The sequence below is a fragment of the Caloenas nicobarica genome, chromosome 3, assembly GCF_036013445.1.
Source record: "Caloenas nicobarica isolate bCalNic1 chromosome 3, bCalNic1.hap1, whole genome shotgun sequence".
NCBI classification, from domain to species: Eukaryota; Metazoa; Chordata; class Aves; order Columbiformes; family Columbidae; genus Caloenas; species Caloenas nicobarica.
In genome coordinates, this window is record NC_088247.1 from 57,886,813 (window position 1) to 57,901,608 (window position 14,796).

At 38.3% G+C, this 14,796-nt stretch overlaps 1 protein-coding gene across 5 annotated transcripts in view; it reads left to right on the forward strand.

The window, feature by feature from the left end:
* LAMA2 (laminin subunit alpha 2) overlaps positions 1-14,796 on the forward strand; it is a 361,287-nt gene that overhangs the window by 333,192 nt on the left and 13,299 nt on the right. For 4 of the 5 annotated variants that reach the window (XM_065632757.1, XM_065632759.1, XM_065632761.1 and 1 more), the window contains 6 exons: positions 1,526-1,646; positions 3,855-4,073; positions 5,406-5,554; positions 8,917-9,093; positions 9,901-10,141; positions 14,563-14,675. In XM_065632757.1, coding sequence (XP_065488829.1) covers positions 1,526-1,646; positions 3,855-4,073; positions 5,406-5,554; positions 8,917-9,093; positions 9,901-10,141; positions 14,563-14,675 — 1,020 coding nt within the window. The remainder of the gene's footprint in view (positions 1-1,525; positions 1,647-3,854; positions 4,074-5,405; positions 5,555-8,916; positions 9,094-9,900; positions 10,142-14,562; positions 14,676-14,796) is intronic. The other variant, XM_065632758.1, reaches the window with a different exon arrangement.

The window sequence follows — 14,796 nt, forward strand, 5'->3', positions numbered from 1 at the left end:
AGTCTGTTGCATGAGTGCAGTCTGTACTGGAATAGGGCAGGAATGGGGTGGGAACGTGGGCGGTTTCTGGATGGCAAAGAGAGGAGACAGTGAGCACTGCTGACAATGACATGGCAGAACTCATCTGCTGCTGGGAAGATGAAGCTATGAAGGAACTGAGGAAGAGCTAGGAAAGAAAATAATAAAAAATGAATGGTGACCATAGCTACATGACTGTAAACAAAGCAAAGTATGGATTATTTTAGTAAACCAGATGCCTGGTTTCAGGGATGTAAATTTGCCAGAGAACATACCACGCTTGCTAGGATGGCTGTAACGCAAAGAATGGCTTTCAGTACCAAAACATGCGGCTGAACAGTATCTGTGCAAAATGGCTTTGTTCTGTAATTAATATTCTTTTAAATCTTTTCTTTCCTTCCAGGGAGCTCACATGCTTGGTTTTTTTTTTTCTCCCCACAGTTCTAACTCCTTATTTATTTTCCCAATTCATTTTTCTTACTTTGAGCTGTTCATATTCAGATATTCTACTGAAGACTCACGGGTAATATTGTGAGCAAATTAACGAGTGCTTTTTTGTCTTTTTGGATTTACTTTCCATGATATGAATGGCAACTTTTTTCCTGAAGTGATTTTATAAGGCTTTTCTTCTTTCAAGCCTGGTTCAGATGTTACCAGCAGTAATGATCTCACTCTGGTGTTCCCAGGCCTGGCAAATCATACTTTTGCATTCAAGCATGCTAGCTTCGGTATTATTTCCAGGCGTTTTCTCATTTCTTCTGGCAACCAGCTGATGAGTCAAACCATGGAACTTTGCAATTCGATTACATAATTTTCCTGTCTTGGATGGATAGTCAGTTTCTGTAACAAACCTGAGGTTTGTTTTTTGTTTAACTGCCCCAGAAAGTCAAATCTATTGCTGTGTCACAAAAAAATATGCAGCAGTTTTCATAGGAAAGATACTGGGAATATAAAAGACATAGAAAAAATCTTAGTCCACCTGAACATAAAGAATTCCTAAAGCATAACGAAAATCAAATCAAAACTTTTTTTCAGTCTTTGGCAAAGACTTTATAAAAAATGTTTGTATGCTGCTAAATTCCTCTTCTGTTAGGATCTAGCATGCAAAATATGGATGAAACATCGGTCTTCCAGTTAAGGTCTCTCCTTATTGTCATGATTTCCGAGCTGGCACCTTTCCGCTTCACTTAAGGAACAACTACTTATTTCATAGCTCACTGCATTTAAACACCAAAGGTGACAGCTCTCCTTTACAAAAAAAAAAAAAAAAAAAAAGGACTGTTGTCAATTGGAGGTGAGATGAATCTCCTGTTACACCTTTGAGTGATGGAAGGCAGACTGCAATTTGTACTGATAAGTTGTAGAAGGCAAGATGTATTCATTTGAATATGTGTGTATTAAAAAAACAGTCAAGTGTTTGTGCATCTGAAAGTGCATGTGTGTGTCTAGCTGTGTTCTCCTTAAACTCTGTTTTTGAAAATACATTGTACTTCTTAATGTTTTTTAGGCCTGAAGTAAACCTAAAGAAATATACAGGTTGCCTCAAAGAGATTGAAATTTCAAGGACACCATATAATATATTGAGTAGTCCTGATTTTGTTGGTCTGACCAAAGGATGCACACTAGAGGTTAGTCTGACTTCCGTGTATTTTGGTCTTAATGGGTGCAAATGTTCTCTGGTTTCTGATTGTATAAGGCATATTCAGACACACATAGGGATCTAACCTGAAAATCAGAGTGGTTCTATTTTATAGAAAGAAAGATTAATTAGTCTGATCAGCAAGCAGACCAGTTTTCCAGATCCTGACTTCTTGGACAATATTCCTGGACAGTCGTAATATCCCTATCCCTAAAGAGCAGGATTTTCTGAACTCCTTAGCAGTGGTGTAGCTCTGTTTTAGATGGCTAAAATGGGAATTATTGGCATTAATGAGGAAGAATTAGGCACTTACAATATTGCAAAAAGCTTTAAAAATATTGATACATGTAAAATCCAAGGATTTAAATGATTTTTTTTTAATGTTAACATAAAATCATTCACTACAGGAAACCTGAGGTACACACAGTGTGTTTGGGGGTAACTGAAACAAAGTCACTTTTATGATAGGGACTGTAGAGTACTTACTGTTATGAGCTACCACTGAGCTGGAAGGCATATTTCTTACTGATCACAAAGAATGTGCAAAATTGGTGTCATTATTTTAACTTTAAATACAACTCAAGTCTATTTTTTTTCAGTTGTTCCTTCTTCTAATTAACAGGCTTTCAATGCGTATGAAATTCTAGAAATCTGATTCTGAATTTGAGAAAGAATATAGTAATTTCCCACAGAAGAGTCTTCATATAGAAAAAAATATTTCTGGTGAAATTTGTCTCCCAATAAACAGTTTGTATTTCTTCCCTGGAAATGTATGCTATTTAAGATAGTTTTGCAAGCAGATGTATCATCTAGAGTTCCATGTCAGATAACACTACAGCAACTCAAAATGAGTTACTGTTAAACACATGCTCTCCAAATATTTTCCTCCAAAACACTGAAAATTTCCTTTGAACAGTGACTGGAACCCAGATGAGTAGCCTGCTGTGTTCATCACTGCTTTCTCTGGCCTTCATCAGAGCAAAAAGCACACAACAGTTGGACTCTCAGGCAGGATAGTAGACTAGATGGATCAGTCATGAGATGGCCATTTTTAAGTTTTCAGGTTTGTGACAAAGTTAAATTATAAACAACCAGATTGCACAAATGCTTTTAAATCTTACAAATTCGGGTTCGGCAAAAGTTTTCTACAGAAGTTCATGTTTGTTTGCATTTTTTGTATATTCTTTCCTGAATAGGAAAAATAGTTATTTTGGTTTTCTTCTCTTGCTGTGACTCTTAGAAGTTTTTCACGTTATTTTGTAACTTTTGAGGTTTCAGAATTTGTAATCTAATTGGACTAACCATTTTGTTGGGGAATTAAATAAAATATCCAAATTGTACAAAACAGGATTTGTAGGATAATTAAAAAGAAGTGAAGTAAAAGCGAAAGATAAGGACTGGATATACGCTCAATTATTTAAATGCCCTCAGATTTCAGAGAAAGGTGAACATCATCAGCAATGATTTTATCTAGCAAAATCTATTATGCTGAAAACAGTTATACTGTACTGAAAAAATGGTGAGTTATTTTAGAAAAAGTCGCTGTTTCCGTAGAGTGGTCTTCCCCATCTGGAAGAGTACAAGAACTGGCAGTGATTAGAGAAAATCTTCAGGAGTATGCACTGATGTATTATTTGATGACATACTCTACTCTTTAAATTGTGTTAATGGCTACCAATATCCAGAGTTGGGCCATGCACAACTGCTTCATTTATGAGCCTGAGTCATCAAGAAAGCAGTGGTGCTTAGGGAAGCAATAGTGATGAAACAATCGTGACTGATTAAAGGAAAGTATTTTCTGGGCACGTTTGACAAATAATAGAACCTAGTTTATGTTTATATTGGCTGTTGTATTGATTTAAAAGCAGAATCTCACTGTATTAACTCAGTGGAAAACTTTAATATAAAATACATCTGTAAGCAGTTATTTTTAATCCAAGAGAATACACTTAAATAAGACTGGAACTTTGCCTTCCTGTAAGACAGAAATAGTCTAATGATGCCACATGTAAACAGGTAAATGAGTGTTTGCACAACAGTTTGAGAAGTAAATTGCTTAGTGTTTATTATTACTTTCCATGTCTTCCCACTAGTTATATTTACATAGTTTATTACTTTAGTTAAGAAGTCTTTCTGCAAGTGCAGACTCTTGCTTTTAATCCTATTAATGGACTTTCCTGTCCTCTTCTTCCTACAGAACATTTACACGGTTAGCTTCCCCAAGCCAGGTTTTGTGGAACTGCAGCCCGTCTCCTTTGACACAGGCACAGAAATCAACCTCTCCTTCAGCACCAAAAATGAGTCTGGGATCATCTTGTTTGGCACAAGTGGCACAGTTGTCCCCCCCAGGAGAAAGCGCAGGTACACTGGAAGGAAAGCTGCCCCTCTGAGGAGAAAGCGCAGGCAGACGGGACAGGTATGAGGAACCTAGCAAAAGAGAAAGAAAACCGACAGTTTTACTGAACTTCTTCCACTTGGTTTGTTTCAAGACAGTCAGATGTTTATATTTAAATCAAAAAATCAGTGCTTGGGAATACATTATTTCTAATGTTGTCCTTTATCTGATAGAGGCTCAGAATTGGGGGTTTTTTAATTGGATAAACTTTTTCTCTTAAAGATTTACACTAAAACACCCATTACTTGTTACTAAACAACAACAGATTTGGTTTTGTGTCATATAGATGCTTCCATGTTGTTTTTTAAATCAAACCTAAATATTAGAGAATACTGTTCTTCACTCATTCTGAGGATTACTTACGCATTATTAATGCTTGGAAACATCTCCCACTCCTGTTCATACAGACATTAATGAGGATTATTCTGCTTCCCGCGAGACCCCTTGTTTGGGATCACTGTGGGATAAAAGAATTAAGAGTGTTCCAATGTCTCCTTCTCTCCCATAAAATACGAATCTGCAGTATAAAGTCTTTCTAAAGAAGAGGATAGGATCAGTCTGTTCAGAGGAAGTACACACAGAGTCCATGTGACTAACTGGTAAAAGCGTGATTGCTGTTAGAAATAATTAAAATCTTGACTAATTAAAAACCTTACAAACAGACATACTACAACAGAGATAACCAGAATATTTTGGTGCTTTCTTTGTTCAGGACTTCTGGGAAACGGTATTTCATTATTCTCCTTCCTGTCTGTTCTGGAAGAGAGCTCTCAGTGACCTGGAGTAACATGCTCCAGGGACAACACATTACGGTGGCTCACCCGCATGACGTTAACTTCAGGGTAGGGGCTCCTTTATCATAACCCAGTTCTACAGGTCACAGAAGTGAGCATGACACTCATTGCTATAGCAACTGGAGGTCAGATCCTGAAAGCTGCTACAACATGATATTGGTTGCTAGAGTAACTACTAGTGTGATTTGCCAGCCCTCCAAACCCAGAACTCACACTGAGATCAATGCTGTTCAGGGCTTGATAGGTTTAAGATCAGGCCTTGTAAGAGCAAAAATCAGAAGAATTGTAGGTTAGAAGTCTCCATCCTTCCCTGCAAACAGGTATGCAGAGAGTTAAATCTTTTCTTGAGGCTTTCCAGCATGACCTCATTTTACCTCATTATAAAAATGTAAACCACTCTGAATACAGCAGCAGCAGCAGAACCGAAGCTACAGTATCTTGGCTATGGTAAGCAAATTAAAAAACAGTGTAAGAAAATAAAACATACTAATGTAAAACTGAGTGAAATAATTTCTTTCCAAATGTAACTTGCCTTCTAATAGCAACATACACATTGCAGGCCTACTATGCAGTGTTCCTGAACAGAGGTCGACTGGAAGTACACATCTCCACTGGGATACGGGATCCCCACAGAATCACCATCAGACCAGAAGCTGGCGAGTTCCACGACGGCAGAGCACACTCCATCCGGATAGAAAGAGCTAAAGGGTAACAAATACCTGGAAGTGCTACAGACCACACAGCACAGCTAATTCAACAAACCAAATGTACCAATGTCTTTAGCAATCGCACAAATTTTTAGAAGTTAGTTTCTGACAGGGCTTATTGCTCTACAGAGCTGGGCTTACATGCTTTCCTAGGCTATCCACCTATTTCTCCAGAGATCTACAGTTATCTGAAATTGTATCTTTAACCTTCTAGTACTTGGCAAATATATTTTATAATATTAATTGAATCTGTGGATGAGAAATACCACTGCGGTGCAGTAAGTCACTTTTTCAAGACATGTAGAGAAAAACCATTTTTAAAGTGTATAAGCAGCAACAGCACAGCAGCCTGTAGCCTTTTTGAGATGCTGACTCAGTCGGTTATTATTTATGGCCTGGAACAGCCCTTGTTCCAAATAGGGTTTGTTGTGGACATTTGGACACACAAGTGTGTAAATAATGTGCAGACATTCAAAGGATTAGTGCACTATCAACAATGTTGTTCTGTTATGTTTAAAAGAAATCAGAAAGAAGATGTAACATCCAGCATGTTACAAGATGCAATTACCCAAGCCCGCTGAACACTAGGCTTCAACCTCTCACTCCCAAACACTGCAGCCTTCTTGAGCAACAATCCTGTCTGTTTAGTCCCCAGGTGCCCTCCTGTCCCCTCTATAATCTGCTTTGCTTTGTCTTTTGTCAGTATAATTTTCTGACTGAATTGCTATCGTATCAGTAAAAAAAAAACCTTTGTATTAATGCCTTCAGACAATCTCTCCTCAGCTTCAATGACTAGTTGGGTGTAAAACTGCAAGTTCTTTGGGAGAAAAAAAGTTATTTTGGAAATGGATGACTACATTTTGTGAAACATTTTGTGTCACTGTGACAGAACACAAATGTGCAGATGATAATAAGAAGCTTTAAACAACAAAGAAAAATCTTTTATGCAGTGATATATCAAGTACAGTAGCTTGACCTGTGAGATCACATCAAGACACAATTGCTGTACAATGCCATCCAGTAATGCTTGCACAGATGAAACCTCTGTTACAAAATAAATCATCTGAACTTTGCAGTTTCTGTAACCTGAAATGATGTGAAAAGATATAAATTAAGATTAACCCATCCTCTGCTCATCACAAACTCAAGCTTTATTTGATTAAATATGAGGAATGTCCTTTGAAAACTCTTGAGAGATAATTGTCCATATAATTATGAAGTATTTGCTTTCTCTTCTGAGATAATTACAGGATACCGTTGAAGACTAATGCACATCATTTTATGGTTCTGCTTGGTGCAAAAATGTTTACTATGGTAATGGCTAGAGATGAAATAGTGCATGCTGATGAAAATGAGGCAAATCAGTAGCCATGGCTAAAATGCAGCAGCACAAAGGGTAACACGAGTCTTGACAGTCTAATTTCCCTCCACTTCCTCTCAAGGCAGTGAAGTGCCCTCTCTGGGACACTACACAGAACCTAAATTAGTCTGTTGCTCTGAACTGCCTCCAGAGAAATCTCTCTCCTGTTTCCCATGCTGAAGGGTCTGGGGAAAATCCTAGAGATTGTCCCAAAAGATAAGTCTTTTAATGCTGCTTTCTCCAGTCTTTTGAAAAATTAACCACTTTCTTTACAGCTTTCTAGACCAAATGAATCCATCCAAAACTATGAGGAAGTTGGACAATTTGCATGTAGTACAACAGTTATACAATTCAGGCACTTAAGTCACTATCCACTTCTGTCTAGGACTTGTGTAAATAACAAAGCCAAGTGTTTTACATATGAAAACCGGCCTCTTTTCAATAAACATTTTCAATATTCAGTTGGTAACTTTTGTAATTATTGTTAATGAAGGATACTGGAGTTAAATGTAATTTTGCAGTTGAAAAAAAAATGAGATTATTTGCCAGAAACTGATTATTTCTGATATGTCTTAAGGATGCTCAGTAATTCTGAAAAATGAAGCTACTTACTTACAGCTACCCAACATGGCTTTAGATAACTAATTTAGTCAAAGATGCTTCAATAGTTAGGTCCTCATGTTTAGCATGACTGTAACATATTTGAAATAAAACCTGCACTTCATAAATCATATCAGAGTTTACTGGAGACACATATAGCTTTTTATTGTGGTCCTGATTCTCTCCTGGCTAAATTCTGTTAAATATAATCTAACAACATAAATAAATTATGCCAACTATCATTCTACATTCACCTTCAGAATTACTGAAGTTCTTATCCATCCTTTGCAACTCAGCTCACCTTGAGCTGGATTTGTTTGGAAGTTGGAGGTTTTCTATGTTTCATCAATGATAAATTGTCCCAAAGACAGCAGTTATATTTTTTACTCTTATTGCTATACTTTGTTATATATGTTACCCATCAAAATAATCCACTGGCTCTCAATTCCACTGCCCCTATATTAATGCCGCTTTCTCAGTGTACACAATGCACAGCTTGGCAAACTAGATTTTCATTTAATGTCCTCTTTACCATGTTTCCTTGTAAATGTGGTACAAACCCACAACATTTGCATCTCTGTAGCTTTGACAAGGAAGACCATGCAGCTTTTCTCTCACGTTTGGATGCCTTTACCAGAATTATGCCTTTCACCGTATTTAGCCCTTTCCTCTTTGTTCTTTTTTCTATTCTTTGACTTGGCTTGGTCAGCTAATGGTCCTGTGCTTCAGAGGCTTCTGCCTTCCTCTGTTCAACTTGAACAGTATCTTCCATGGGACAGCTTTGTCTTCAACTTGTAGCATGGGCATTACCCACAAGAAAGAATCATAGCACTTGTATCACTACATGGTGAACAATCAGCAGTTCTACTTTGCTGTATCCCCTAGAAACAAAAGCCACCAGATCTTTAAGAAACTGTACAGTAGGTATCTGTGGTTGATTCTGCAATCAGAGCAGTCTGTAGCAGTGTTTGTCCCCCTGCAAGAAGGTAATAACTTGTACAAACCAGGAAACAGGGAGCCCAAACAAAACACAACCCCATGCTGTCCCTGTCCCACTGAGCACTAGATAATTATATCAACCATCACCGCGCAGCCAGCTGGGCTCCTACCAGGTCAGTGTTGCCACACTACAAACCACTTCTTCTGTTCAACCAGTGAGCAGTGATATTATCACCTCTTCAGAGCTTTGCCAAGCTCTGTCAGAGAACGACCAAGCACAGTAGGAGCTGAAAACCTTCTAGTGGTTAATATGCATTTAATGTGAGCTGCTAATTACATCACTTGGGTTGTTCAGTGTTATAGCTGGTGTAGGAGTAAATGGGGCCTGCAAATTGGTGATTTCAATACAAGCAATAACCAGAGTATAATATATATTTCTTTGCTTTCAAATCTTTTTTTCACAGGATGTTCACTGTTCAAGTAGATGAAGACAAAGGCCAGACTCAGAGGTTGCCAACAGACCTGCCCATCTCCATTAGGAAACTCTTTGTGGGGGGTACTTCTTCTCAGTTTCAGACTGCACCTGTCAGAAACATACCACCATTTGAGGGCTGTATATGGAATCTTGTCATTAATGCCACGTAAGTCTCACTAATGCCACAAATGTCCAGTTAATGAGGTCTGGTTATCTACCTTGGCTGCCAAAAAAGCCTTAATTGTTGCCAGGAATCATACTAACAGCAAATCCTAGAATATGATATGTTTTCTTAATATGCCCTTCCTTTTTTTGTCTACAATATACACTGCCTAGGCTATGCAATTAATGAACTGTTTTGCAGAAAAGCTAACCCCTGTCTATTTATCCATAAAATCAGAGAAATTCAACAGTAACACTGCTGTAAAATTTGCCTCAGTGATAGGTATTTATGGTGTACTACAACACTTTATTTTGAGTAAGGTTGATCTCCAAGAGCATACAAATTCTGAGAACCACCATGGGAATAAATTTGCATGCTGCAGTAATCTGGAAGGAACATTTAAGTAAAAAGAAAAGGAATGGTGAATAAAGTAAAACCTCTCTAGAAAGTTCCCATCTAAGTCTTTCTTACACATAACTGAAGTACCAAAAGTATAATCTCATAACCCCACAGTCCATCAGTGCACATCAGAGAGGACTTCTCCGCAATGTGATTCAGCCTACCCAGGGTGGTGAAGTTTGCCAAAGAGGATGCCTGTCTCTCTGCAATGACTGTAGGAAGGAATGCCAATGGTGACTGACACCTCTAATTTAAGTGTCCTGCTTCTTTACCTAAAACAGATGGGATGAATCCCGGCTCTTGTGTCCTGTGAAGTGGAATTACACTGCAGCATATAGCTATTCTTTATAAATGGATAGTAAAAAGGCAGAAAAACGAATAACAGACATCAATTTCTTTGTGTATTCTCAGCCCCATGGACTTTGCTCAACCCGTGTCCTTTGAAAATGCCGATATTGGACAATGTCCCTCTCTAGAGCCAGAGATCAGGCCACCTGAGGATGAAGATACACCAATCCATGCAACAGTCCTGATCCAACCTGAACCAGACACCAATGGGGACAAAGAAAGACCAAAGACTCCTCCTGCTTCCCCTCCTCCTCCAACACCATCTCTATCTTCAGCTCTTGTAAGTGTAGATCACTACACTCAGGTAAAGTTTGAAAAGTTTCTCTTCCAAGGCAAAATTGAAAAGTTAGTCATCAAGAATAATGAAGTAATTTGCTACAAAAATAGTAACAGTTCAGCATGATATTGTAAAGGGAACACTGGTTGATGTCATATACTTGGATTATCACAACAGTAATTTAAAAGAATTTTAAAGAATGATATAACAGTAGAATTCCCTTTGGCTTGCATGCTTAGGCCTAAACCCTTGCACTTCAGGATGTAAGCCAAGCACTATCCAATTGGGGTTGGAAGGGATATTTTTTGTGCTGTTCTCTGAAGCACATGGTAACAGTCATATCAGGGACAGGATGAAGAAACAGGTAAACCAGAGAGGTCGCTTTGGTATGGCAGTTCCTCCACTGTTATTTTGTAATTTTAGTCAGGAGACTTATGAACTTAAGAACTAAAACCCCAGTCAGTGCTAAATTGAGCTCAACTGTTGTTGCCAGAAATCTCAAATAACCAGACAGCAGCAAGCAGTCTTATACAATGAAATTTAAGAAGAAACTTCTTCTGTCACCAGTGTAGCAGTAAGAACTTTTTACCATTTTGGTAGGTGTGTCCACAATGGGTCAGATTTAATCTTCATTCCCGTTTCACACCTGACTCATTTTCAGAATTCATATCTGGACATAGGTACAATTTCTAACAATGTTTTCTTACCAAAAAAAAAAGGTACAAAGATGAGACCAAAACCCCTAACTCATTAAGGTTAATTTTATATTTGAGATACATGGCCGCCTTCATTGGCCAGCTACATATGGCACAGCTTTATCTAGAAGGATTGTCATGCACTACCGAAGTCTACACAGCACATGCAGCCATCTGTGTACCTGGAAATGGGAGCCTGGGGTGCAAGATAGGCAAGCTCCATCTTAGTTATTACCCTGTCTCAAGCCCCAGAGTTATATGTATCGGCCTTTTAATGCTCTGGGGCAGCATTTTTTATTCATTCCCACAAGGTGGAGTAGTTGTAACATGAGGGCTCCCATGGACCTTCCTGTTTGGAGTTGAAAATAAGGAAATTTGCAGTATAGTAAAGCTACCATAGAAAGATAATGAGCTAGGCAACAACAAGGTAGAAAGGGTCATCCAGTTTAATGCTCAGTGTTGTGAAACAGTGCAGTCCTATTATCCCTTGAACAAGCATTTCAAACAAAATAAAAAAACACAGAAGCGCATGAGAGAGCGAGTACACAATTTGTAAGACTCTAAGCACTAACGTTTAAATAGCACAATTGAGAGGAATAGATCTACTCATTCATATCAGAAACTAGTTTCATTGTAACTAGGTGAGTTTTGTATATTACATATCTAGAGCCATGATAACTTGGAAAAGGAGTTTAAAATAAGAATCTGAATAAAAGACCATTACTCTACTTCTGCTCCTGGAAAAAATAAAACTGTTTTAGTATTCTGAAGACTTGAAAGTATTTTAAATAAGGCAAGATTTTGGATAGTTTTTACATTGATCTAAGTAAGTTCTCCAAAGCATTTTTCTGGGGAATGTTGCAAGAAAATAAGTAACTACAGTTTAATAATGAGATAGCACTCATGACAGTTAGTTATACAGAAGCCCGGTGTAGAAGGACTGTATGTGGGAAATATAAAGCAGAAAAAAATTATTTCCACATAGGACATTTAAGTAAGTTCTTTTAGGACCTGTTCTTAATCTTCGTTATCCATCTGCATGTAAAGGGGGAGGGAGAGTTTAATCCCAAATGAAAAAAAGCTACCTTCTACTAAAGGCAAGACAAGATCTAATAGTAGGACAGTTGGGAAATACACTGGTCACTATGCTGCTGCTGCTGCTGCTGCTTGCTACAGATGCCAAAATGTTTCTCAACATTGAGTAACTGCTGCTTCTGCCTCATATTATTCACTGCTTCTCAGGATTCGCTTGCCACTGAAATGAAGAGTGCCAGCATTACTTCCGCCTTTGACTCCATGCCGGTATCTTCTACCGTTTCTCCGTGCATTATTTCATTGTTTTATTAACACTATTCAATGAGCTTTGGGGACTGTTTCAGCAGTGCTCCCTTTTTCCCCTAATTACTTTCTCTGTGATAGCTAATACAGCGTTATTTGTAGAGAATGTGTGACAGTCCACCAATGGGCTTTTCTGTTCTTCATTTCCACTATGATACACACTTAGCTTCTTGACCTACCAGTCAAGTTCCTGACATCTGACAAGACTGAAGTAATGTGCAGCTGAAGAGTTCAGTCTTGAGGCTCTCAGGTAACATGGAAGATTATTAAGTAGCCTGAGGTTTAAATCTAGGACACCTTAAGGCCATTACTGAAAAAAGCAAAGACAGGATGTTTTAATATAGGTAGATAAGCTATGCCTAGTTCACAGTCTTGTGAAGGCTGTAAAGCTGGCTGTCCTTAGGTAAAGTGAAAGCAGAGGCAAGCTTGAGAATAAAACCTGTAAGTTTTTTAAGCGTGCCCTCTTGGCTTTTTCCCTTTTACTGACATTTTCACATCAGCCTAATGGATGTTTGTTATTATTGATCAGTATTTATCAGTAAATAATCGGTGTACACTTGCTATGATTCCAACCCTCACCAGTGTGTTTGGCACTCTCCCCTGCTCCTTGCCCTTCCTTACAGTCCTGCTGGGATGAAGAAAAACTGCAGCGTTTGCTGATGCTGGGGAGCAGCAAAAGTGTCAGGGCCAGACCCTTTACTAACATATACCAGCCTAGGATTGAATGTAGTCTAAAAATATATCCTTTTAGCATGTAATATCTAAAAGTCTGCCCCAGAAAAGTGGGCGTTAGTGTATTTTCCAATTCTTTCCTGTTGTTCAAGTACCAGTAGTTAGTCCCTGTTTTCAAATTTTAGCAAGCCCAAATGCTATTGTAAGTATTATATACACAGTATTATTATCAACATAGTTGTTAAACTTCTAGATACACTTGTAAAGCTTAAAATAATTAGAAACTTCACCCAGTATTATGGGAATATGATTTTTTAATTATTATTTGATGATCACTGGAAGACTGCTATCACACATTCATAACTTACTTTAATCCTGCTGAATTTTCCCTGTTTTTTCCCTCTATTGCACGTTGATGTGTACTTGTTGTAATGCATGGTGTTCCTACTCTGTCGTATTCAAACCGGATCATTCATTATGGAAAACTAATTTTTAGAAGTGGTCTGTACTGTCGTGAAGATCTTTTGTGATGTGCGAAAGCAAAAAATATAACACTACTGAAAAACTGAGTGAGAGGGGTAAAGAAATTTCCTCTTTGTGGCTGAAATCTCAGTGCCTGATGAGTCACTCATGACATTTTCAAAATGTTTCACAGAAAGAGCTCTTTGTCAGCAAAGCACCACACCTTGTGCTTTGCAGGTCCCTGCTGAGTCAGGGCTCAAATAAGAGACTGTCGCCAATCCAAAACGATATCAGCCACAGTGCTTAAAAACAGAGCTTGCAGCTATCAAAGTTTGGTTTTTTCCCCAGTGGTATTGTCTTGATATTGTGTTGTGTTAGATCCTTTGAGTCGTTTCTTCACAATACTCTCAGTGGGAGGCAAAAGCTAGACTTGAGTAAGAGCTGGTAATTACCATGGTCTCTCATTGCCCCAGGCACCCCTATACAAGAGCTTTAGGGCCAGAGATTAAAAGACCTGGTGAAATTAAAAAGAGAAAATTATACTGGGCAGAAGATATTTTACCTTCCATTGTTGCACCACTTTAATAGAAGTGGAACAGATAGGGAGGGGTTTCTTTCTTTACCCCCTGGGTAATGTGTCTGCATTAGGCAGCTCAGGGAGTTTAACAGTTGTTACTTCCATCCATCAGTTATTTGGCTTCTCTTATTGTTTGTGGGGGCCTTTCAACAGCACCAGGGAAAACAACAGCACATTAAACAAAGAACACAATTGTAAATCAACATAAAGAAGTAAAATGGGGGATTTGTTGACAGGTGCAGGATCTCAAACTACTTTTAACTCATTATTTTTAAGGTGGCTAGATTTCAAGTTGACAGCAAAGCATCACTTTAAAAATTAAGCCTTGCTTCATTTCTGTAAGAGGGCATTCTACTGTGTAAAACTCAGTTATGTGAGCTAAGAGCACACTGAGCTGCCTGGAAATCACTTAAGACTCTTGTAAATGTCCACCGGTGGCATGAAAGCAGCAATGTTCATATATTACTTTTATTTGCTATTACAGCCAGCTTAATGAGCTCTGCCTTTACACCAAGTTCCTGTCATACTGCTTTATAACTTGAGCTGGTGTGATGAGACATCAATATGCTGGAAAATTGCAGGGACAGTGTCTAGACTAGGTGGAATATTTTGACCCCTGAGCAGTTGGAAGACTTCCAGCATTTGCACAACTGAGATGATAGATACAAAATATGAAGCCTGAATGATCGCTGTCTATTTTGCAGGATTCCTGTGCTGCTGATACAGAACCAGCCATTTTGGAAGGTGGCAAGCAATTTGGTCTTTCAAGGAACAGCCACATTGCAGTTGCATTCGATGACACCAAAGTGAAAAACAGGTATAGTGTTTATTTCAGCAATGAATTTTGATGGAATGATGGCAAGATAAAATGCCTCTCTTAATATTCTCAAAAGCATCTCCCAAAATTATGGGCATAGTCTAAAAAAGATCATGTCCCA